The sequence below is a fragment of the Eretmochelys imbricata genome, chromosome 7, assembly GCF_965152235.1.
Source record: "Eretmochelys imbricata isolate rEreImb1 chromosome 7, rEreImb1.hap1, whole genome shotgun sequence".
NCBI classification, from domain to species: Eukaryota; Metazoa; Chordata; order Testudines; family Cheloniidae; genus Eretmochelys; species Eretmochelys imbricata.
The window spans coordinates 62,565,781-62,588,459 of NC_135578.1; the positions used below are offsets into that span (position 1 = coordinate 62,565,781).

The window sequence follows — 22,679 nt, forward strand, 5'->3', positions numbered from 1 at the left end:
CATGGGATACACTTCTTGTAAGTCTGTCTTCTCCTTTTTATTTTAATAAGTATAATAAGCAGGATGGATTTGATTTAAATCACTAGTCAGGAAAACTCAATTTAATCATGATTTCTACATAAAAGTGCCTTCTTATTGGTTGTTACGACCTTAATACATATTCTTCACAACTCAGACACAGATGTAGGTTTCATTTTTAGAAGGTACACACCATACATTTTTAAAGTGATTTATTTTGAAAACTTTTCAGATTAGTTTTACAGCTATATCAGAAAATGAATGATTGTTTGATTATTTCATTTACCAAAGGTAACTGAAGCAGATATTTATGAAGTCATTGGGAGGTGAACTATCTCTAGTTCAACAGGTTAATCATTAATATTGGGAGGATTTTCTTGCCATGTTGTATTAAGAGGAGAACATCACCAGACAGACATCTTAAATTGTTTGTTTTATTTAACTAAAACAACAATGTTATGTATTCTGGATTTTTTCTCCAACAGCTAACAGATAATATTATAACAAAACAAGCATATTAACTTTTGAATGTAGTGAAACATTCAAGTTTTTTAAAATCAGGTTTGTTTTTGTTTGTTTTTTTAACTAAAATAGTTAAATGAAATTTAAAAAAACAAACAAAAAAATTAAATCGACTGTCAGCCAGGTCAACATGAGAAACTTAAAATATTGGGTTCTGCAACTAACTCAGTCGTCTTCACCTTCTTTTTCCTGTTTGTTCATAATCTGGAAAAGAAAAACAAGCTTTCCTGCTTTTTTCAGGTCCCAAAGGATTTATCAATTTGGAATTAATTCTTTCTATACCGACAGAAGAAGCTACTGCTGTTAAAAGTGAGATTATCACTGCAACAGTCTCTGAATCCAAGTGCTTAAGTGACTTCCACCAGTTCACTGGTGTGACTTTCTTTAAAACATCATCAGCAAACCTATTTCTTGAATGGCTCACCCTTAAGTTCTGAAGTTTATTATGGTTGGCATTAGGGAGGGATGATTGCTGGATGTCCATGTCATAGCCAACTCCTCTTCTTCAGCAGTTAAGGTTTGACTCTGGTACCAAGTATTGAGAATATGTGCAAGAAAATGAGCTGGAGATAGTTTGACCTGTTTGGTTTTTTTTAATGCTTGTAATTTAACTCTGTCATTGCATATTTCTCTTTTTAAGATCTCACTCAGTTCCTTCCAAATTTTAACGGCGTCAGCAATAAAACCGCTATTTCCCTGCCTTTTGTTCAAGGCTACATGTGTTCAACATTTCTCTTAAGCCCAATGTTGAGAACTTTGGCTGTGACAGTGCCATCTATTTTTTTTTCATGATTTTGTTCACAAACTGCCATTAAATTAGGCCAGTTCTTGATAAAGTGCTCAAAACAGTCCACTACTGAGGTTCCATCGCACGTCTTGTGGGAGAGTTAGCTTGATTCCTCCAACTTTTTTCAGAGCAGCTGCTGCAAAGTGGTTGGTGCAGAAGTCTCTTGTAATTTCAACATTAGCCTTTATTTCTGGAGCACTGAGGTCTTTGGCTGGGAGGAGCATCAAATGAGCACTGCAACCGTATGTTAGCTTGGGACTCTCTTCTAAATCATTTCTTCTCATCCTGAATACATTTGTAGCATTGTCTGACCAAGCTGCGACTAGACATTTGAATTTTTTTCACAGTTTGTTATAGCTTTTACTGCTGCTACTTGTAAGTATTCTGCTGTGTGTGCATTTCCTGATGTATCAATTGTTCCTGTAAGGAAGACATTCCCTTCTTCTGCTGTCACACAAGCACATACAACAGGATCCTCGACATTGCTCCACCCATCAAGACTCAGATTAACAGTTAGCACTTTTAGAGAGAGGTAAGGGATTGACTCTATGTACACAAATTTGCAGAGGGACAATAGGGTTGAGGTCTGTTGTTTCTCACCTCTAAATATTTTATTTATTTGCAAAAACATTTTTGCTGTTAACAATCATGTTATCTCTGGAGAGAGAAATCCATGGTTTGAGAACTGCAAAACTAAGCATCTCTGATGGTATCTTCTACTCTGAGCACTGGGTCCCATTGGTTAGATAGAAAGATTAACTTAAATAATCTATACAGAAGCCCCTGGAACCCCATAAGATTGGGTTCCTAATCCATTAACTATTGGAACTCTTTTACAAAACTTTTCTTTAACGTTACATGAATATATTGTCTCATACTATAGAATTAGAATTTATAATCCTATACCCTGATGTGATATCTTTGAGCTATAATGTATCTTAATTAAAACTATCTTTAGATGGGTGTTTTCCTCAAAGAGCTTTTTATCAAAAAAATCCAATTTAAATTTAATTTTTTTTAAATCATTTATTTTTATCCACCCTGATAATAAGTAAATACTTAAATTGCAGAAAGCTCGCAGCTGCTTACTGAACTGGAGAAATCAGATTTTAAATGACAAAAATTGGAAAAATAACCTCGGAAGCAACCTTTCATTTTTGGTACTCTCTTCTACAGGTAACAGATTTAACAGGGGAAGCTGATTCCTTCTTCCTGTTTCTCTTATTTTGATCACAGTAGAAGAGGGAAGATGTAAACAGAAACTGCCACTTTGATATAAGTGTATTTTGTTGAATATTGTAAAAATTGGCACATTTTTCAAAATTAAAGCAGCAAATCAGTTCTTCAAGTGATTGCACGTGTCCAGTCCTTTAAAAATTGGAAGTTAAATCCTGCTGAGGAAAATAGAAAGCATAAGCTCTGGCAAGTCAGGCAGGCCAAAAAAGAATATGAAGAGCAACTAGACGAAGACTCAAAAACTAACAGTCCTTTTTTTTTTTTTAAAAGTACATCAGAAGAAGGAAGCCTGTTATAAATAATCATTGGGGTCATTGGATGCTTGAGGTCTACAGGAGCACTCAAGGAAGATAAGACGATTGTGAAGAAGCTAAATGAGTTCTTTGCATCCGTCTTCACTGTAGAGGATGTGAGTGAGATTCCCACACCTGAACCATTCCTTTTAGGTGACAAATCTGAGGAACTGTCCCAGATTGAGGTGTCAATAGAGGAGGTTTTGGAACAAATTGATAAATTAAACAGTAGGTCACCAGGACTAGATGGTATTCACCCAAGAGTTCTGAAGGAACTCGCATATGAAATTCTGGAACTAACAAGTGGGTGGTTTAAACATCATTTAAATCTCCTTCTGTACCAGATGATTGGCGGATAGCTAAAATGACACCAATTTTTTAAAAAGGCTCCAGAGGTGATTCTGGCAATTACAGGCTGGTAAGCCTAACTTCAGTACCAGGCAAATTGGTTGAAACTATAATAAATAATAGAATTGTCAGACACATAGATGAACGCTATTTGTTGGGGAAGAGCCAGCGTGGCTTTTGTAAAGGGAAATTATACCTCCTCATTCTGTTAGATTGCCTGCCCTCCTTCCCCCTCCCAGTAGGAAGGAACTGAGGTGGTTTGGGGTAGTGTGACCCTTTATAGCTGTGTGCTGTGGCACGAGTCACCAGAGAGTGCCCATGCTGTCCCAACAGTACTGCTGAGGGGAAAATCTCCAACAATTGTGCATGAGGCACTCAGACACCTACAGTGGAATGGACATGTGCAACACATTTCAAAGAACAGCAGTTAGCTACCTTTCTGTAACTGCTTTTTTTCCTCTGTTTGCTATGTAATGTCATTTTTTGAAATAAGAAAATAAATACTTGGCACTTGCATAGTGCTTCAGATTTCTAAGTGTTGCACAAACATTAACAGAATGGTACAATAAAATTCAAACATGTTTGTTACACTCTCTGGCATGGGAAGTAGGGTACTCAGTCAGTTGGTTCCAAAGTTCTTTGTCACTGCTTGTGCCTCAAGTTATAACTGTGAATGAAAAGTGTTTTTGTGTTTGGTTAATAGGCTAGAAGTCGAGCATTTCAGTGTTCAAATGAGCACTGGTAGCCCAGGTGATTTAACAATGTGTAAAAATAAAGTAGCAGTTAGTGTGCTGTTCAGCTCACTGCAAAACATAATCACTTTCTGCTGGTTGCAAAGCCAACTTGCATAGCTTTGAGTAATTTTTTAATATTTTGTCCATTTTATGTGCAGACATTACAAACTAAAGAGGCTTTCTTTAAACATTATTGAACTTTAGAATTAGCAGTATAAATGTTATATAAAACACCATGTCGTTTAAAAAGTAAAATCTATTGAGAACACTACTTTATTTTCATTACTGCAACTATTCGAAGAGTAGTGCAAGAAAGGCAATTTCTCCTTTACAGTTGAAAATCTAGGTCACCGGGTGGGCTTCTATATTAGATACAAGATTGCCTAGCTTTTCTTCATAAAATAATGCTTGTTTAGCATAACCTAAGACTCAAAGTGTTGCTGACCATGCCACTGGCTGTCAGATCAGCATTTTTGTAGTAACTGTATAAAAGCAAGGTTTTGTGAAGAAAATAAGAGTGTAACTTACAATATTGTTATGTGTAAGAGTGTTTGCTTCAGGTAAACATTTTTCTTCCCCTTTCCAGTTTGTGTCCACCACCATATTCTTGATCATGCTCATACATACAATGACACACATTGCTTGAAAAACTTAAAATCAGCTATTGACTGTGCAACCACAGTAAGTTTGGATTTTGCAATATACTGTATGTGGTGACATTTTGAAGGCAAAGTCAGGGTCAGCTCAATGCATTAATGAACATTCTTCAAAGACAAAAATACTGCATTATAATGAGAGCTTTATTTGCTTTATGTAGTTTGAGAACTTCACAGTACTATTCTATTAAAGAAAAGCTTGTAATAGCAACCTCTGTTGCAAGTTAGATGCAGAGCACCTTGGAAAAAAGTCCTCAAATAAAGGCAGTACTGTGTAACCAGCTCTCCATGCTTCAAGCGTGGTACTACTAACTGGTGTATGAAGGTAGACTTCCTATTGCAATGATGGTTGGTTCACATTCCTATTGTTCCATATTGTGTATTCATGGCTTAGACACCATCACTTCTGTTGCTGTCTAAAGGTGTTTACCTATCAGCCTACTCAGACCTAAGTGTCAAAAGGGGGAAACCAAACATAGTTGTTTATCTTTTGAAGTGAGGGATGGAAAAAATGGATGCAAGCAGCATTTAAAACAGTAATGCCCATGCTGCTCCATTCAGCAACAGTCTTTGATCCTCTAATACCCATTCTGCTCATTAGCTGGCACCAGTGATTTTATTGTTCACCTTTCCACAGAACCCTTAGTTTGAGAGTTATGAAGTCCTACGAATGCTTACATTTGGGAAATTAGGAGCACAGGTCTGTTTTCATGGCTGACTGCTGGTAATTCCAAAAGCACAGAGCTTCTGTCGTGTTACTAACTTTGGATAATCAATGGTAAGATACTGTAATTTCGTAGATTTAAATATGCACTTATTTAGCAAAACAATTTATGCTTAATAAAGCTGGTTATGGTCTGTTTCATTCAAACTTTTTGCTTTTTAAGAGAGTCATGGATATTTGTGGTGTCAAAGTATTGGAGTGAAAGAGAACTGTGTATTTTCAGGTTTCAGAGCGGTAGCTGTGTTAGTCTGTATCAGCAAAAAGAACAAAGTACTTGTGGCACCTTAGAGACTAACAAATTTATTTGGGCATAAGCTTTCATGGGCTAAACCCACTTCATCAGATGCATGCAGTGGATAATACAGTAGGAAGATATACACAGAGAACATGAAAAAATGGGGTTGACATACCAACTCTAAAGAGAGTAATCAATTAAGGTGGGCTATTAGCAGGAGAAAAAAAAAACTTTTGTAATGATAATCAGGATGGCCCATTTCAAACTGTTGACAAGAAAGTGTGAGTAACAGGGGGAAAAATTAGCATGGGGAAATAGTTTTTAGTTTGTGTAATGACTCATCCACTCCCAGTCTTTATTCAAGCCTAATTTAATGGTGTCCAGTTTGCAAATTCCAATTCTGCAGTTTCTTGTTGGAAGAAACTTATTCTGCAGTTTCTTCTTCTTCTGTTTTAGAAGCTTTTTTGTTGGAGAATTGCGACTTTTAGGTCTGAAATTGAGTGTCCAGGGAGGTTGAAGTGTTCTCCGACTGGTTTTTGAATGTTATAATTCTTGACGTCTGATTTGTATCCATTTATTCTTTTGTGAAGAGTCTGTCTGGTTTGGCCAAGGTACATGGGAGAGAGGCATTGCTGGCACATGATGGCATATATCACATTGGTAGATGTGCAGGTGAATGAGCCCCTGATGGTGTGGCTGATGTGATTAGGTCCTATGATGGTGTCCCTTGAACAGATATGTGGACACTTAATTTCAGACCTAAAAGTCGCAGTTCTCCAACAAAAAAAACTTCAAAAACAGATTCCAACAAGAAACTGCAGAACTGGAATTTGCAAACTGGACACCATTAAATTAGGCTTGAGTAAAGACTGGGAGTGGATGAGTCATTACACAAACTAAAAACTATTTTCCCATGCTAATTTTCCCCCTACTGTTACTCACACCTTCTTATCAACTGTTTGAAATGGGCCATCCTGATTATCACTACAAAAGTTTTTTTTTTTCTCCTGCTGATAATAGCCCACCTTAATTGATTTCTCTCTTTAGAGTTGGTATGGCAACCCTCATTTTTTCATGTTCTCTCTCTCTCTCTCTGGGTGTGTGTGTGTGTGTGTATATTATGTACTGCATACATCTGATGAAGTGGGGTTAGCCCATGAAAGCTTATGTCCAAATAAATTTGTTAGTCTCTAAGATGCCATAAGTACTCCTTGTTCTTTTTGTGTATTTTCACAGAATGGTAACACTCAATAGATTCGGTTTTTGTTTTGTTTTTTGCACATAGACCTTAAGCGTTTGTCACAGTTCAATAGTTGTACGTGTCCTTAATTGAATAATTGGGAGGAAAGGGGGAAGTGGCATGCAAAAGGGCAGAGTGACTATTGACAATCAATGGAAGGCCTCTGTAGCCCATAAGCAACTAAAGCTAGTTGCAGACATATAAGAGTTTATCAAAACACGATTTGCATTCGTGTTATACAGGTGAAGTACTATGTACTATGTGTAGCTAATGAATTGAACAGATTTTTTCTGGTTGCCATTCCTTCAAGACTTTAGAACTAGTAGAGCTCATTCTCTTGCACCTAATTTTTATTCATAGACTGTAAGAGGTTGTTTTCCTGCTTTTTTAACTTGCAATCAGCTTATTAACTTTCAGTGAATTAATGAATTGAACTAGTTGAATTTATTAACATTTGTTTAATACACAGTAGGTTATATTACATTAGCAGAATTCTTTTTATTGTGTACGTTAAAATGGCTTTATATGAATAATAAATAAAAAGGGGGGAAGGAGCCTTTTTAGTTCAAACAAACTGGGCAAGATAACTGAACCAAAATTAACTTGCAACTGTTGAAACTGGCTAAAAGCTGGGGGGGATTATTCCACATCATCACAAGGGTTTGTTACTCTTATAGTTTTTTAAATCTACCTATTCCCTACCTCAGTTTTCTCTCCTCCTCCTATGCATTTGAAATTAGTAAATAGCCCCTATCAGTTGCATCGTACTTTAGATGTAGACCTTTCCCAAGTACAACCCTGCCAGTACTGATTGGTATGTGCTTGCTCAGCATTATTAAATCACTCTTATTACATGGAGTTTGAGGGGTGATATTTGCCCTGCAATGTCAGAGGGAGAGGTGTTATAATTCTTGATAAAAATTAACTGAGTTCTCTGGGATTCTACAAAATTTTCTGAGTTCATCCTGAGGAATTGCTTTTGTGATAAGGAAAATCAGTGGATTTTCAAGTGAATTCTTGGTGAGTCTAAGCCTTTGGCGCAGTGTACAGTATCCATTACAAGAGAGATTGGAAGCAGCTACTTCAGTCTTTTTTTTTCCCTTGTATTGCCTCTCTATTTCTGAATAGGAAAAATCAGAAGCACAGGTTACTGACTGACAGAAAACCAATTTGTAGGTGTTAATGCAAGATGCTTTGGTACAAAACAAAAAATCCTGTAACAGTTCATTTGGAATTAGTGATCCGCATAATACAGCCTGCTGCTAGTATTTGTGTATTGAATAGAAAAAGTGAGGTTATTTGGAATGGAAAATATTACGACTTCTTTATACTGAACAAAGGCAGTGAGGGAGCTGTCAGCAACTGGAATGACTCCTTTTTACAATGACCTTTGTAAATATCTTTACTCAAATAAGTTTAAATTTGAAAAAGTTAAAGTGGAAGTATTGGGACCATGTACCTCTTCCTTGGAGTAATATTCCACAGTCCAAAAAGCTGTCTGGGAATACTGGAAATTTTCCCAACAGCGTAAATCTTATTTTCTTTTATGTAATATCATTAATGCTAGTACTGCATTCTTTTTTTTAAAAGACTATTTGGATTCTTTTGGAGCTAGATGTAACGCTTGTTTCATAGCAAAATACAGGTTAAATGATTGTTACTTCAAATTGTTTTACATTGCTGAATCTGTCACTTTGATGTTACTATAGTTGAAATGGATAAATTAAAATATGCTTACACTCTGAACATGCAAAATGTTAGCATGAGGCATTTAGCCTTCTCGTTGCTCTTATGCCCTATATAGTATATAATTACAGTACATATCTTGTCATGAAACAGTGAAATATGTTGATACAGAAGCTTTCCTTATGTTGCAACAGGAGGCTCCAATGGTTGTGAGTTTCTTCTTGGAAATAACAATTCATAGCTGGACAGAAAATAGAGTTTTCTGAACAGGATGTTGTGTTGCTGACACAGAAAAATACCCATTCCTGTTCCATAAAATGTTCAAATGAGACTGCTATTTCAATCAGGTTTAAGGGAGAGGAGTAAATATCAAGAACAATCTTGTGGAAATAGGAGTGATCTGGAATCTCTGTGGGGAAACTGAGCTGGAGTGGGTCTCAATCAGTGCTGTCAGGCATTGGGGGAACTCTGAGTTTTAGGGAGTAGGTAGCAGACAATGAAAAAGATAAGTAGCTTAGATAGTGCAGTGGGTTAACAGTAGTATATATTTTAGGATATCTATGTTCAACTCTGAAAAGGGCATAAATTAAAACTCATCCTATTTTCTATTTCTATACACCACAAGCAGAACATGACTGGATATAGCACTGTCTTAAGGAGAGAGATCAGGACTGAAATAGCAGTGTATTATAGGTCAGGACTGAAGAGTCCATGGTAAAGTTCCATATGGAAGTTTGCATGCCGTCTGCCTATATTTTTACCTGGCTTGCAAATTGCACACTGCGGAAGAATGCGGAGATGAAATCTGTATCTAAACAGAAAAGTTTTTGTCATTGGAAAACAAACTAAATATACTGATACCCTTATGTAAGAACTAAATTATGCTTTAGAAAACAGAATGGATAAAGGAATGTGGTTAAAGAATAATTATGTTCTGGTTAGCAGTAGCTCAGTACAATCTATTCTGTTTGTGATTTTAGTTAACTTTTTTTGAATAGCTTGAATTCTACAAAATACCTCAAGGATTCAGGAAATGAATCTAAAACATCCTTAAGAATCCATAATAGTAAGTCGGATCAGTAAATATTATAAAGTAATTCTAAATAAGTATTAGTTTTACTGTTCATTTAGTAGTGGATCTACATCCTAATACTGAGGGGAAATAATTTTAATAAAATCTTTTCTTATTCAAGTAATTATGAGTACACAGTGTGGTTAATGTGTGTAATTAATGTAAATTAATTCTTCAGGAATATTTTTTGGACATTTTGAGCCTTATCTCTCTGCATTATATAATAAATGTATTTTATTGGCAGGTAGAGAGTAAAACAATGGCAAGCAACAACCAGCTTTGCATCCGACGTTGGACTACTAAGAATGTAGCCAAATGGCTAAAGGAAGAAGGCTTCTGCGAGTATGTGGACGTTTTGTGCAATAGACACAGACTGGATGGTATTACATTATTGACACTGACTGAATATGATTTGCGATCCCCTCCTTTGGAAATTAGAGTCCTGGGGGATATCAAAAGACTAATGTTGTCGATACGCAAATTGCAGAAACAGCATATTGAGGTTTTAGAAGAATTGGGTTACAACAGCGATAGTCCCATTGGCACAATGTCTCCTTCTGTTGGCTCCCTTCAAGGTACGGATTGGTTTTGTAATGGTGAAATACCACGGGACTGTGGACCAGTTACTGACCTGAATGCTGATCAGTATCAATACACAAATGGGAAAAACAAACATCCTATGCGAAGACTGGACCCTGAATACTGGAAAACAGTCTTAAGTTGTATATATGTTTTCATAGTGTTTGGCTTTACGTCTTTTGTCATGGTTATAGTACATGAGCGCGTACCTGACATGCAGACATATCCACCGCTACCAGACATATTTCTAGACAGGTAAGTACTTGTTCAGAAACAGAATGATGGTGTTAAATCACAAAATTCTTATACCTTTATAGATATTTTGAATTTCAATATTTTTCATAATAATCTTTCAATATCTAACACTTCTGTATGTATTCGCCCACAGTCTAGATTGTAATGTACTCCAATTCTCGAGATTAAAAAAATATAATTTTAAAAGGCTTTTGTGAAGAAAGAAATTGAGCAGTTGACTTAAAGGGCTGCTGTTACTACTGTACAATTGGATTTTAAAGGAAAACTGTTGTGATTAGTTCTACTTCCTTAGCTAAATGGTTACTTAAAAGATGTGTACACTACCTGACTTGACTGTCCCTTCCTCCCACACTCCAAGTAAATTGATTTTAAAGAATCATAACTCCCTTCTCACATGTTCATTGAAATCTCATCAGTGATACTAGTTGTAATTTATCATATAGCAGATAGCACTTCCATTAACCTGAGGTATAAGATCTCCTTCCACCTGAGTACTGCTTTGGTCATGTTTTAAAAGTCTGTTCCCTTTGGGATGCTTCACTTTCAGGTGACTTATTGTGGTGTATTTTCCTGCTGTGATGCCCTTTCTTCCATTCCGTGTACTCGCTGTAAAGTTTAATTTAGTTTGTGCTGGTGCTTCACCAAACAGGACTACAAATAAATTGCATTTGATGACAAATTGGTGTTGCAGTGTTGGGAGCAGAGCAAGAGTACATAGAAGAAGCAAGGCACTGAACTGGGGTTGTAGAAGAGATTGTATTTTAGACTGTAAGTGCTTTGAGGTAGGAATTGTATATTCCTTTGTGTTCGAACAGTATCAGCATATTGTGGGTGTTACTGGAACACAGTGATATGGATTGTGGGATGGACTGACAAGCCTTTCTGATGGTTTTTTTTTTTTTGTTTTTGTTTTTTTTAAAATCTCTTTAAATAAGCTGGGCCAAACATTACCAGTGTTCTAGGTACACAGATAACAAGCTGATATTATTCAGTATATGTGCAACTCCTTTTTCAGAATTGCAGAATTTGCTCTTTGAATCTTTCTTTGAGGCATGCAGCACTTGAATAAGATTACAGCCACTTTGGTGCACTAAAGTAAATGACAAATGTTGCCTTTTAAAACATTTTCTCCTATGCAATCTTCTGTCACTTTGTGATAATCTTTGAAGTAGCTATGCAATGTGTATAGCATGCTGAAAAACGATGTGACAGTCCTTGACAACTGATGAACTGGCATGCTGGAGAAATAAAGCGATCTAAGTGCTAATACCAGGTTCAGTTTATTTGTATTTGGTACTAAGAGCTCACTTTTCTTTCTGGGTATGAAGAAACTGAACTGCTTCTTGCCAAACCACGCAACTGTATTGGGAAAAGCTTTATTGTAACCAAATAATAAGCTCTTACTTTCAGTCACCCTTTGAACTGGATAAAGTTTGTAGTTCGAACTGGAGACTGAAGACTTACAAGTTGCAAATGTGGAGAACGCTAACTGTCTCTTCATCTGCTATCACTAAGGACCAAATACAGAGTTGTGATAGCTAAAGTGCTTAAACTGTGTTGCTAATGTACAATTTATTTCTCCAACTTCCTTTGTCCTATACCAGCTTAAACAAAATGGTTTTTACTCCCTTTTGTCACTAGGTAGAAACTGGGGTACTCCATAAATAATGAAGTATAATAATACAATTAGGCTGGGAATTTGAAAGGAGCTGAGGGAGGTTTCAAAGAGGTTGTTTACACTGGAAATTATTTTGTTTGTGGCTGACTGCTCAGCCAGATGTAATGAGGAATGTCAGGTTTGCTGATGTAGAAATCACTAACTGGAGTTCCATTAACATACTGTAGCAATCAGCTGTCATACATTTTCCACCTTTAGTCAAGAGAGAGAATTGCTTTCTGCCTGGATGTATCTGTGTATTCTGATAAATGCATCTGGTAAATGGCTGTGGTAAAAGGTTGTTGATAAACAGCCCACACATTTCCTAAACATGAGTACTACCATAAAGTCCCACTTGTTTTGAATAGTATAGGAAGCTTTTAGAGAAGCCTTATTTATTAGTTTTATTTCTCGAGTATTAGTTTTATACTCCGACTAGCCCCAACATCCCAGGCTGAATGTCTGGAGTAGGTGCATAGAGGGGTTTGTTATACTTACTTACCTGTACTACTTGGTGGACTGAGTGCTAGTGAGAGAGCCATTAATTATAAGTAAGGCTATGTTTTAGTCACAGGTATTTTTAGTAAAAGTCAGACAGGTCAGGGACAGTACACACACATTCACAGCCTGTGACCCGTCCATGATTTTTCTGAAAAATACTAGTGAATAAAACTGGAGGGTAGGAAGGGGGGTTGCCTGGGGGCCCGCAGGTGCTGCGGGAGGGCGGCCCGGATGCTTGGGGCGGGGAGGGGGGCGGCGCAGCCCAGGACCCTTGCTGGTGCTGGGGGCACGTGGCCCAGGACCTTCGCTGGTGCTGGACAGTAGAAACTGCAAAAGTCAATGAAAGTCACAGGATCCATGACTTCCGTGACAAACTCACAGCCTTAAATATAGGGGAATGACATCCATGCTGTAAATGTTTCCTTTAAATCCGGAGAGAGCAACTGCTAGAGCTCCTTAGTTTCTGCTCAGCCATGTGAGTTTAATGTGGAATAAATGCTCCATTCCAAGTAATTCACACATGCGCTATACTACAGACTTCTTATAAAGTGCACAGAAATAAGACCTGATCTCTATCAGGAGGGGCTCAGTCCTGCAGCCTTTATTCATGAAAGTAGTCTCTACTTCACAGGTAGTCTCCTCCAAGGCAATCGGACTAATCCATGTGAATGAAGGCCGCACAGCCTAACATTAGTTTAAACGTTACTCAGCAAGTGAGGACCAAAGGGAGAGAGAGAAGAAGGGAGAATGATAGTCCGGACAAGACTGGGTGGGAGAGTCTGTTCCCAGGACAGAAGCGCTGTAATCACAGTGTTGGGAGGGGCTACGGTGGAGAATGTTAGCCGAAACAACCAAAGCATTGTCATAGGATTACAACAGAGTCAGTGTCTGAGTAATTGCTTTTCTACCTTTTGTGTAGCAAAGGGGACATGTGACGGAAAAACAGCTTCAGCTGAAATCTATAGCAATTTCTGTTCTGTACTGTTACTGGCAGTACCCGCTTTCTGGGAAAGGAACTTTGACAAACAAGGCTAAAGAGGTTCATACACAATCATTCTGTAGTTGAAATCTAATTTAAAAAAATGCTTTGTAGCTTCTCAGCAGTTCATTGACATATACACAGCAGAAGAGGCACCAAGAGGACAGGAACTGAATAGGTTTGAGTGGCTTCTCTTGGAGAGGTTTTACTCTGCAGCCAGCAATAGCTTACCATTAGCTTTCAAAAAAAAAAATTCTTTTTTAACTGATTCTCTAATCAGCACTCTTGGGGTATGTCTACATGACCGCCCTCCCTCCCCCAAAATACCCCCAAACAAAACCCTATCAACATGGCAGTGCATCTTAGAGTCTGGGTTCGCATTACAGTACTAAGAATAGCTGAGTAGATGTTTTGGGCTTGAGCTCAGAAACCCACCCCTTTCCCTGGCCTTCAGAGCCTGAACCTGAACATCTACATGGCTCTGTTTAGCACCCAGGGTATTTTGCTGTGAAGATATATATGGGACTGTGGTAGGTGTTTACCAACTATGCAAACTGTTCTACCCTCCCCATTTTCCAGTACAATACTACAGCAAAGGACTGTGATCCTTGTATATTATATGGCATTGAGTACTCCCATTACCATCAATGAAGATCTTTTGTTACTCAAGTCAGAGCTTGAAAACCTAGTCACACATACCCAGGATGTCAGGTTTCAGAGTAGCAGCCGTGTTAGTCTGTGTTCGCAAAAAGAAAAGGAGTACTTGTGGCACCTTAGAGACTAACCAATTTATTTGAGCATGAGCTTTCGTGAGCTACAGCTCACTTCATCAGATGCATACCCAGGATGTATTTATATTGGCAGTCCAAATGAATGACTCCTCTCTGTAAAGCTGCTGCATCCTTTCTTAGGAGAGGAGGAAGCTGGGGAATTATTGCCTCAGGCGCTGCTGATCCTCTCTTTAGAAAACAAAGGGGTTGCAAGGAGTGAGGAACACAAAGGGTGCTGATGGGTTGAGTATATGGAGGTTGTAGGAGAGATCAAGCAGATAAATAACAGGAGGAATAGGAGATTGGGTGGGTGTTATGGGGAAGGGAAGGATGAGGCAGAAAACAGTGTGGGGAAATACCAAAAGATCTGTCAGGAAAATACCAAAAGGTCTGTCAGGACGAAAGCGGAAATACCCTGATGATGCTGCAGGTAAGAATGCATGACAGTATTAGCATTGTTCTTTTTTAAAAAAGAAAATGAGTGGTATGAAGTGAGGAAGGAAAAGGAGTTATAAAGAAAGCAGTGGAGTCCTTGTAGCACGTATTGAATAAAAAGCTGACAGTGTGCTTAAATATAGTAGAGTGCACAATAAGCAGTACAAGGTCCTCTTTTATAAATTACAGCGGACGTAGTTTTGAGAGAAAGGTAGCATGGGTATTTTTTCCTCATGGTTAGTGTACTTAGTCCTAAACTTACAGTTCTGGCATATGAACCCTAATTACAAATTTAATTTAGCCTTTATCACAGAATGAGTTTGATGGTCCTGTCCTCCTGCATTGAAGAGATTTATTATGCTTTAAACACTAAGTTGAAATGGAAGTGTTTTAAGAACTTTGTGCTGACTAGGTTTTTATTGCAGTTACAATATAAGTGATACATCGTGGAAGTTAATGTGTCAAGATGAGAGTGATATTGTTTTGGAAATTCATTATAAAGAAACTACTAAAACCTTAAGATTAGTAAAGAAATTCTGGTAGGAAATCCATGTAAAACATTGAGTTTTACAATAGGTTTTGGCCTTTGATCAATTTCATTTTAAATGTCCTCTAAAACATCTTTAAAAGGGTTGGGAGGGGAGTAAATAAATGAACTAGAGCCTAAGGCATTACTAAGTCTGTCAAAATAAAGTTCTTTGTGCTGTGGAAGTCTTCAGCGTTAGTTTTTCAGAGGAATGCCATACAAGATACTAGTACCAAAGACACTATGGCCAAAACTTTCAAACTTGGGTGCCTGTAGATTCATATATTTAAGAGCAGAAGGAACCAGTAGATTATTTAATCTGACCTCCTATATGCTATAGAACTTTACCCAATAATGCCTGCATTGAGCCCAATAACTTGTTTGACCTAAAGCATATTGTCCAGAAAGGTATCCAGTCTTGATTTGAAGATTTTAAAAAATGGAGAATTTACCACTTACATTGGTGTTTTCTTCCCGTGGTTAGTCAGCCTCACTATTCTACATTTGGCCTGAATTTCTCATTTGAATTTCTGCCTTGAATTTCCAGTGATCCGTTCTTGTTACACCTTTCTCTGTTAGGTTAAAGAGCTCTTTAGTTCCTGATATTTTGTCCCTGTGAAGGTACTTGTACACTAGTAGGCATCTAAATCTTTATTTTGTCACCTAAATAAATGGCTTCGTTTTCAAAAAGTGTTGAGCACCTGCAACTTTCGTGTACCTCAGTGGGAGCTTCACATGCTCAATGCCTTTTGAAAATTAGGTCATTCATTTACGTGCCTAATTTAACACACACACACACTCTCTCCCCCTCTCTCTCTCTCTCGTAAAAGTTACCTTCTGTTATGTAGGTTAACTTTTTCCTTCTGCTTTAGTGTTCCTAGGATACCTTGGGCCTTTGCCATGACTGAAGTGTGTGGTGTGATTCTCTGCTATATTTGGCTCCTGGTTCTCCTCCTTCACAGACACAGGTATAGTACTTTCAATTAAAAGAACTCTTAATTCAGAAACATCTGTTGGCAACCTAATAAAGATTGAATGTGACTGGAATCCATCATAATAACTATAGCCAAGACTTACCTGTAAACATGATTGTTATTTACGTCATTAAGATGGCACGATGAAGCCAAGGTACAATTCTTCCTTCCACCTACCATAAAGAATTCCTTTGTTTCCTTTATTTGTTCCTTGAGGATACCACTATTTTGTGCTACTTTACTTCCATTGGAGCCGGTTGTTGCCACTTTGTTTTGCAATGTTGGTTGAACTGGGATCCCATGAAAACCAATCTTTTATATCTCTTCCCCACCCCACCCTCTGAATGTCCACCATTTCTAAATGACCAGCCTGTTTATAGGAACTGGGTGTATATGTCCCCAGACTGGGAGATGAGCGACATGTGTCGCACATGGCTGGCTAGCTCCACCCTTGGGGGAAGTGTGAACATTTCTTCCAATCGTTGTAGTCTCTTTAGTCCAGGGATTCCAGTGTGTCCTCTTGCAGGGCTTCCTTTAGAAGCTTCTAAACTACTTCTCTGAATGACTAGCTAATAGCAACTTAGTTCTAATGAGAGAACCAAGAAAAATATTTTTACACACCTTACACTTAGAATAAACAATATCTTTGTAGTTGGGTCAGACTTGACAATTTGAGTTGACTTTTATTCTCTTCTAGAGAAGCATAACATTAACCACTGCCCAAGGCAGACAAAAACCACCTTTGCTCCTTTTTGGATCATGAGCAGGACAAAGGAATCATTGACTTGCCTGTCTTAAATAGATCAATATTAAATGATCGTAAATTTGGGAGGGTCAAACTAATTTTAGTATTGCTGCATTTTGTGTTAGTGCTTTGAAACATTTCATCTCGACACTAAAGAGTTAACTGGACAGCTTGTGGCTGAAGGACCTGTGTAGGACCTCATTTAAGTTTGTAGCTCCAAAGGAGATACATTTGTTGTTCTAAGCGCGCTTGTATACAACATACGCATTGTCCCTTCGCTGAATAGGAGATAGAGTATGTCCCCTCAGTCTGAGGGGAAAACCCCAAGAGCATAGCAGACATGGATGAAGAATCATGGGGTTTTTTTATATGCTTGTGAAATGAGGGCTGGCATTCCTGAGACTTGACTTTTGTCACTTTATTATGGACAAATTGTGAATGTGAATACTCAATTCAGAGACATGTTGGCTTCTGAACCCCTGTATGCAGTGATCTGAATATCTTTCAGTCAGACTTTCACTATGACACACAATTTCATTCAAAAATGTCAGTATTTCATTAAGTTGCCAGTACATAAAACAGCATTGCTATTTGAAAGAAAGATAAAAATAGAAATAAAACTTAATACGGTGTTAAACTAAATTGTTGTAGTTCAAGAAATCCCTGTCCCATTAAAAATCATGCCATGGGGATAAGTTAGAGAAGAATGCTGTAAATCTCTCATAATTCTCTTTAATTTTCATAACCAAATGCACAAGAATTCAAATACTTTTGCACAACTCTTTCATCCCTTTTTGTTTTCCCAGGTCTATACTCTTACGCAGACTGTGTAGCTTAATGGGGACAGTGTTCTTGTTGCGTTGCTTTACAATGTTCGTTACCTCACTCTCTGTGCCAGGCCAGCATCTGCAGTGTTCCGGAAAGGTAAAGGAATATTCTTAAATGTTTGTTTTCTGCTGATTTTGGTTTAACCGTCTCATTCAGATGAAAATTATTGTGATAGGGATAGTCATATTGTACGCATATATGTAGTTAGCTGCAAACTTCTGCTTGTTAAATACCGACTCTCTCATGTGCAAAGGCATCACATCAAGGATCATGAAGTTGATAGTTACTTATATAACGTTTTTGTTAGAAAGCAGCTAAAATATTGCATTCGTTTTGGGGCTTTCAGGGTAGTACTCTATGTAAACAAGAGAGGATTAATCAGAGGAACACATATGAGTGACTGAACGGGATGATTTATGAGGAATGACTGAAAATTAAATATTTATACCTAATCTAGCCTGCTAAAATGAGACACAGCTGCCAAGTATTTGAAGGATGGAAACACTACAGAGAGAGAAGGCTTGTGTAGGGCATAAGACTATAGCTAGAAATAAAGGGATGAACTTATGAAAAATGTTTAGGCTGAATAGCAGGAAAATCTTTTTGACTGACTCACTAGGCTGTGGATTAAATCCTCAAGAGAATGTGTGGAAGCTCCATTATGTGAATCACTTATAGCTATGGATTAAATAAACCACAGAATTTAGAGAAAGTACTTATCAGAGGTACTTTGTATACCTCTATAATTATAGTTACAGATTCCAGTTATGCCAAAATAGAATCCATGGGCTGTTCTGATGATCTGTATTTGCAGTAAAAGTTAAAAATGGAAACTGGGAATGTGAGTGTGAATTAAATATACATAGTGCTAGGCAGCAACTGAGTTTCTCTTAGATATGTTTGGACTATAGTAAAAACTATTCTTAGCAATGGCTTTTAAATATTAATGTTGCTGTTTTAATTTTAGTTGTATGGCAATGTGTGGGCAAAACTTCAGCGAGCATTTGCCATATGGAGTGGTTTTGGAATGACGCTCACTGGAGTACATACATGTGGAGACTACATGTTCAGTGGCCATACTGTTGTCCTGACTATGCTGAACTTCTTTGTCACTGAATGTAAGTACACAATACCAGCGTCCAGACACGTGCGAGTATTATGAAGATGTGACAGTTACTGTAATTAAGGGTGCACGCGGCATACTCCCTCCCTATTTTTATTTCTTCTGTTCTCAAAAACTCCTCCTTTTTATGACTGAAAGCTTTCATTATTAGTGTTGAGCTGGAGATGGAAGTTACTTGAAAAGAACTAAGTCCCTGAGTATTTTGACCAATCACTGTAGAATCTAGGTGTCCTAAAAGATTAGCATGGAATGTGCTTGATAAGATTTGCGTACAGTCACTCAAGCATCTAAAGTACCTAGCACATTTTGGGTGCTATAAATGAAAAAAAATCTGCAGTGAGATAATTAATGAAGGATCTGACCTGTAATAACTGGAAAGTGAAGGGTAAGCGCTTTTCAGAATGCACCTAGCTGCTTTTCAAGGTCCCCAAACAGTCTTCTTACCAGGCTTCCTGCCCTCCTTTTAAAAGTGCTTATGGGTGGAGCCTGAGCAGTTCTAGGACATACATTCCATATGGGAGCTGATGAAATGGATTTTCTGAGCACCTTCGGGCTCAGAAGCAATTCAGTGGGGTTTTGGTAACCTCAGCCCAAAAGGCAACTTTCTAAAAAGATTTTAACAAATGAAGATTGGGGATGGAAAATGGAAGTGCCATATCAGTTTCAACTACATTGTCACTGCCATGTTTTTAAAATCGTCTTAATTTAAGACGGTCTTAAATGAACTAAACAGAGATGTGAGTTTGCTGTTCAAGTTACTTTCTTGTACAGCAGTGATCTTCCATTCTTCAACTGTCCGTACCTATGCTCATATTTTCCCTTTCTCTAGTACTTTCCTCACTTCTCAATTTTATTTTAGAAGTCGTCTTCACATTGCGTTATCCTTATCTGATCCCCACTCCCTTTTTTTGTTTCACCCTCTTTCCTGCACTGTCTTTTCTTGCATCTCTGCTCTGTGTGCACCAGCAGTAGATTGGAATTGACTAGAATCCTGATCTCTAAAGCAGTGGCATTCTCTCAGTGATTGGGATTCTAGTTAAATTTATTGTGCTGCTAAGACGCACAGATTGAGCGGAAGGGCAGTGGAGAGCAACTTCAGAGTCAGAGGTGAATAAGGGCATATTGAGAAACAGCCTGGCAGGTACATGGCCATGATTCTGTTCTATTACAAAGGGTGTATGAATAGCAACCCTCCAACTGTGGACCAGTATCTCTTGGCATTTTCTTAATGCACTGTTTTGAAAGAGTATACTGTACATCTAGCTATATGACTCTGCCTTATGCTGTGGAACACCTTTCAGTGATATTTCTCACTCTCTTCAGTTTAGTTGCATCTGTATTAAACCTTTAAATTAGAATAAAGTTTAGAATAGGCTAATCAAACTCTCTGCACATGACTATTAAAATAATGTAATATACAGGTAAAAGGCACATTATTCGTGTTTCAGAGAACAGCCGTGTTAGTCTGTATTTGCAAAAAGAAAAGGAGTACTTGTGGCACCTTAGAGACTAACCAATCTATTTGAGCATAAGCTTTCGTGAGCTACAACTCACTTCATCGGATGCATACCGTGGAAAGTTTAGAAAATCTTATATACACACAAAGCTTGAAAAAATACCTCCTCCCACCCCACTCTCCTGCTGGTAATAGCTTATCTAAAGTGATCACTCTCCTTACAATGTGTATGATGATCAAGGTGGGCCATTTCCAGCACAAATCCAGGGTTTAAAAGAACGTCTGGGGGTGGGGGTAGAAAAAAACAAGGGGAAATAGGCTACCTTGCATAATGACTAAGCCACTCCCAGTCTCTATTCAAGCCTAAGTTAATTGTGTCCAATTTGCAAATGAATTCCAATTCAGCAGTTTCTCGCTGGAGTCTGGATTTGAAGTTTTTTTTGTTGTAAAATAGCGACTTTCATGTCTGTAATCGCGTGACCAGAAAGATTGAAGACTGGTTTATGAATGTTATAATTCTTGACATCTGATTTGTGCCCATTTACTCTTTTACGTAGAGACTGTTCAGTTTGACCAATGTACATGGCAGAGGGGCATTGCTGGCACATGATGGCATATATCACATTGGTGGATGTGCAGGTGAATGAGCCTCTGATAGTGTGGCTGATGTGATTAGGCCCTGTGATGGTGTCCCCTGAATAGATATGTGGGCACAGTTGGCCCAACTTGATTATCATACACATTGTAAGGAGAGTGATCACTTTAGATAAGCTATTACCAGCAGGAGAGTGGGGTGGGAGGAGGTATTTTTTCATGCTTTGTGTGTATATAAAATCTTCTAAACTTTCCACGGTATGCGTCCGATGAAGTGAGCTGTAGCTCACGAAAGCTTATGCTCAAATAAATTGGTTAGTCTCTAAGGTGCCACAAGTACTCCTTTTCATTATTCGTGTTAAAGACCTATAAAGAGGATTGATAAAAGATACCCAAGTGAGTTGTAAAGAAAATTTTAAAGTAGTTAAAAATACTTCGGTATCTCAGTACCTCCAGGGTGAGTAAAAAGTATTAACCCTTGTCTACAACTAAAATGCTACTTGTTCAAGGGAGAACGAGACTATAGCTCTCTAGACCCGCAGTCGGCAACCTTTTAGAAGTGGTGTGCCGAGTCTTCATTTATTCACTTTAATTTAAGGTTTCACATGCCAATAATACATTTTAATATTTTTTAGAAGGCTATAAGTCTATATATTATATAACTAAACTATTGTATGTAAACAAAGTTTTCAAAATGTTTAAGAAGCTTCATTTAAAATTAAATTAAAATACTGATCTTACACCGCCGGCACACTCAGCCCGCTGCTGGTCTGGGGGTCTGTTCGCTGGCTCCTGCCAGCCAGGGTCCTGGCTGCCGGCCATGTTCAACCCTGCTGCCAGTCTGGGGTCCCGACCCTGTCCACATAGAGTGGGTACCTACCTTCTCCCTGGTTCTAGCCATTCTCTTCCTCTCTCTGCACTGAGATGAGGGTGGGAGTGTGCTGAGTACAGGGCTGGGGGTGAAGGAGCAGGTTGGGGTGTAGGGTCTGGCCAGGAGCTAGAATGAGGGAGGGGGCTCAGGGTTGGGGCAGGAGGTTTGGGTGTGGAGTGCTTACCTGGGCAGCTCCCATTTGGTGTGAGGGGGTGCAGGTGGGAATGTGGGTGTGGGTGTGTGCAGGAGCTCCTGTTTGGTGCTCAGGGTGGGGGGTGCAAAAATCAGGGCATGAGGTGTGGGGGGCTGGGGTGTGTGTGAGGGGTTGCAGGAGTCAGGGCTGGGGTGTGTGTGAGGGGGGTGCAGGGGTCAGGGCAGAGGGCTGGGGGTGTGGGCTGGGGTCGTGGGGGTGCACCCAGCCCCCTGCCCTGAGCAGCTCACGGCAGGGGGATGGAGGGGATATGCTGATTCCACTCCCTTCCCCAAGGTCCCCGGAGCAGAGAGCGCGAGCAAGCTGCGCTCTGCTTTTCCCTCTCCCCCTCTGTAGCAAGGGCCGTCAGCTGATCGGCTGCAGGGAGGGAGAGAAGGAGGGGCAGGAACCCAGCGTCAGGAAAAGAGGAGCGGGGAAAGGGGAAGCTTGCCTGCCCTGCAAGGAGTGGGCGGGGGGTGGAGAAGAGTGGGCTGGGCGGGATTTTTAGTGGCACGCTGCTTTCTGACGGGGTCCCCGGTAGACAGCAGCGTGCCATTAAAAATTGGCTCGCGTGCCGTCGGTTGCCGACCCCTGCTCTAGACTATACTATGGTGCTTAGCTATCACTTTGGTAGGCACTTTACAA

The 22,679-nt window shown here is 38.8% G+C and overlaps 1 protein-coding gene across 6 annotated transcripts in view; it reads left to right on the forward strand.

The window, feature by feature from the left end:
• Nucleotides 1–22,679, forward strand: part of SAMD8 (sterile alpha motif domain containing 8) — a 36,011-nt gene that overhangs the window by 6,198 nt on the left and 7,134 nt on the right. For 3 of the 6 annotated variants that reach the window (XM_077821496.1, XM_077821497.1, XM_077821498.1), the window contains 4 exons: nucleotides 9,796–10,385; nucleotides 16,126–16,221; nucleotides 17,779–17,896; nucleotides 18,768–18,918. In XM_077821496.1, the coding sequence (XP_077677622.1) occupies nucleotides 9,811–10,385; nucleotides 16,126–16,221; nucleotides 17,779–17,896; nucleotides 18,768–18,918 (940 nt within the window). In that variant the 5' untranslated portion in view covers nucleotides 9,796–9,810. Of the gene's footprint in view, nucleotides 1–5,231; nucleotides 5,373–9,795; nucleotides 10,386–16,125; nucleotides 16,222–17,778; nucleotides 17,897–18,767; nucleotides 18,919–22,679 lie in introns of all 6 variants that reach the window. The other 3 variants (XM_077821499.1, XM_077821494.1, XM_077821495.1) reach the window with 2 other exon arrangements.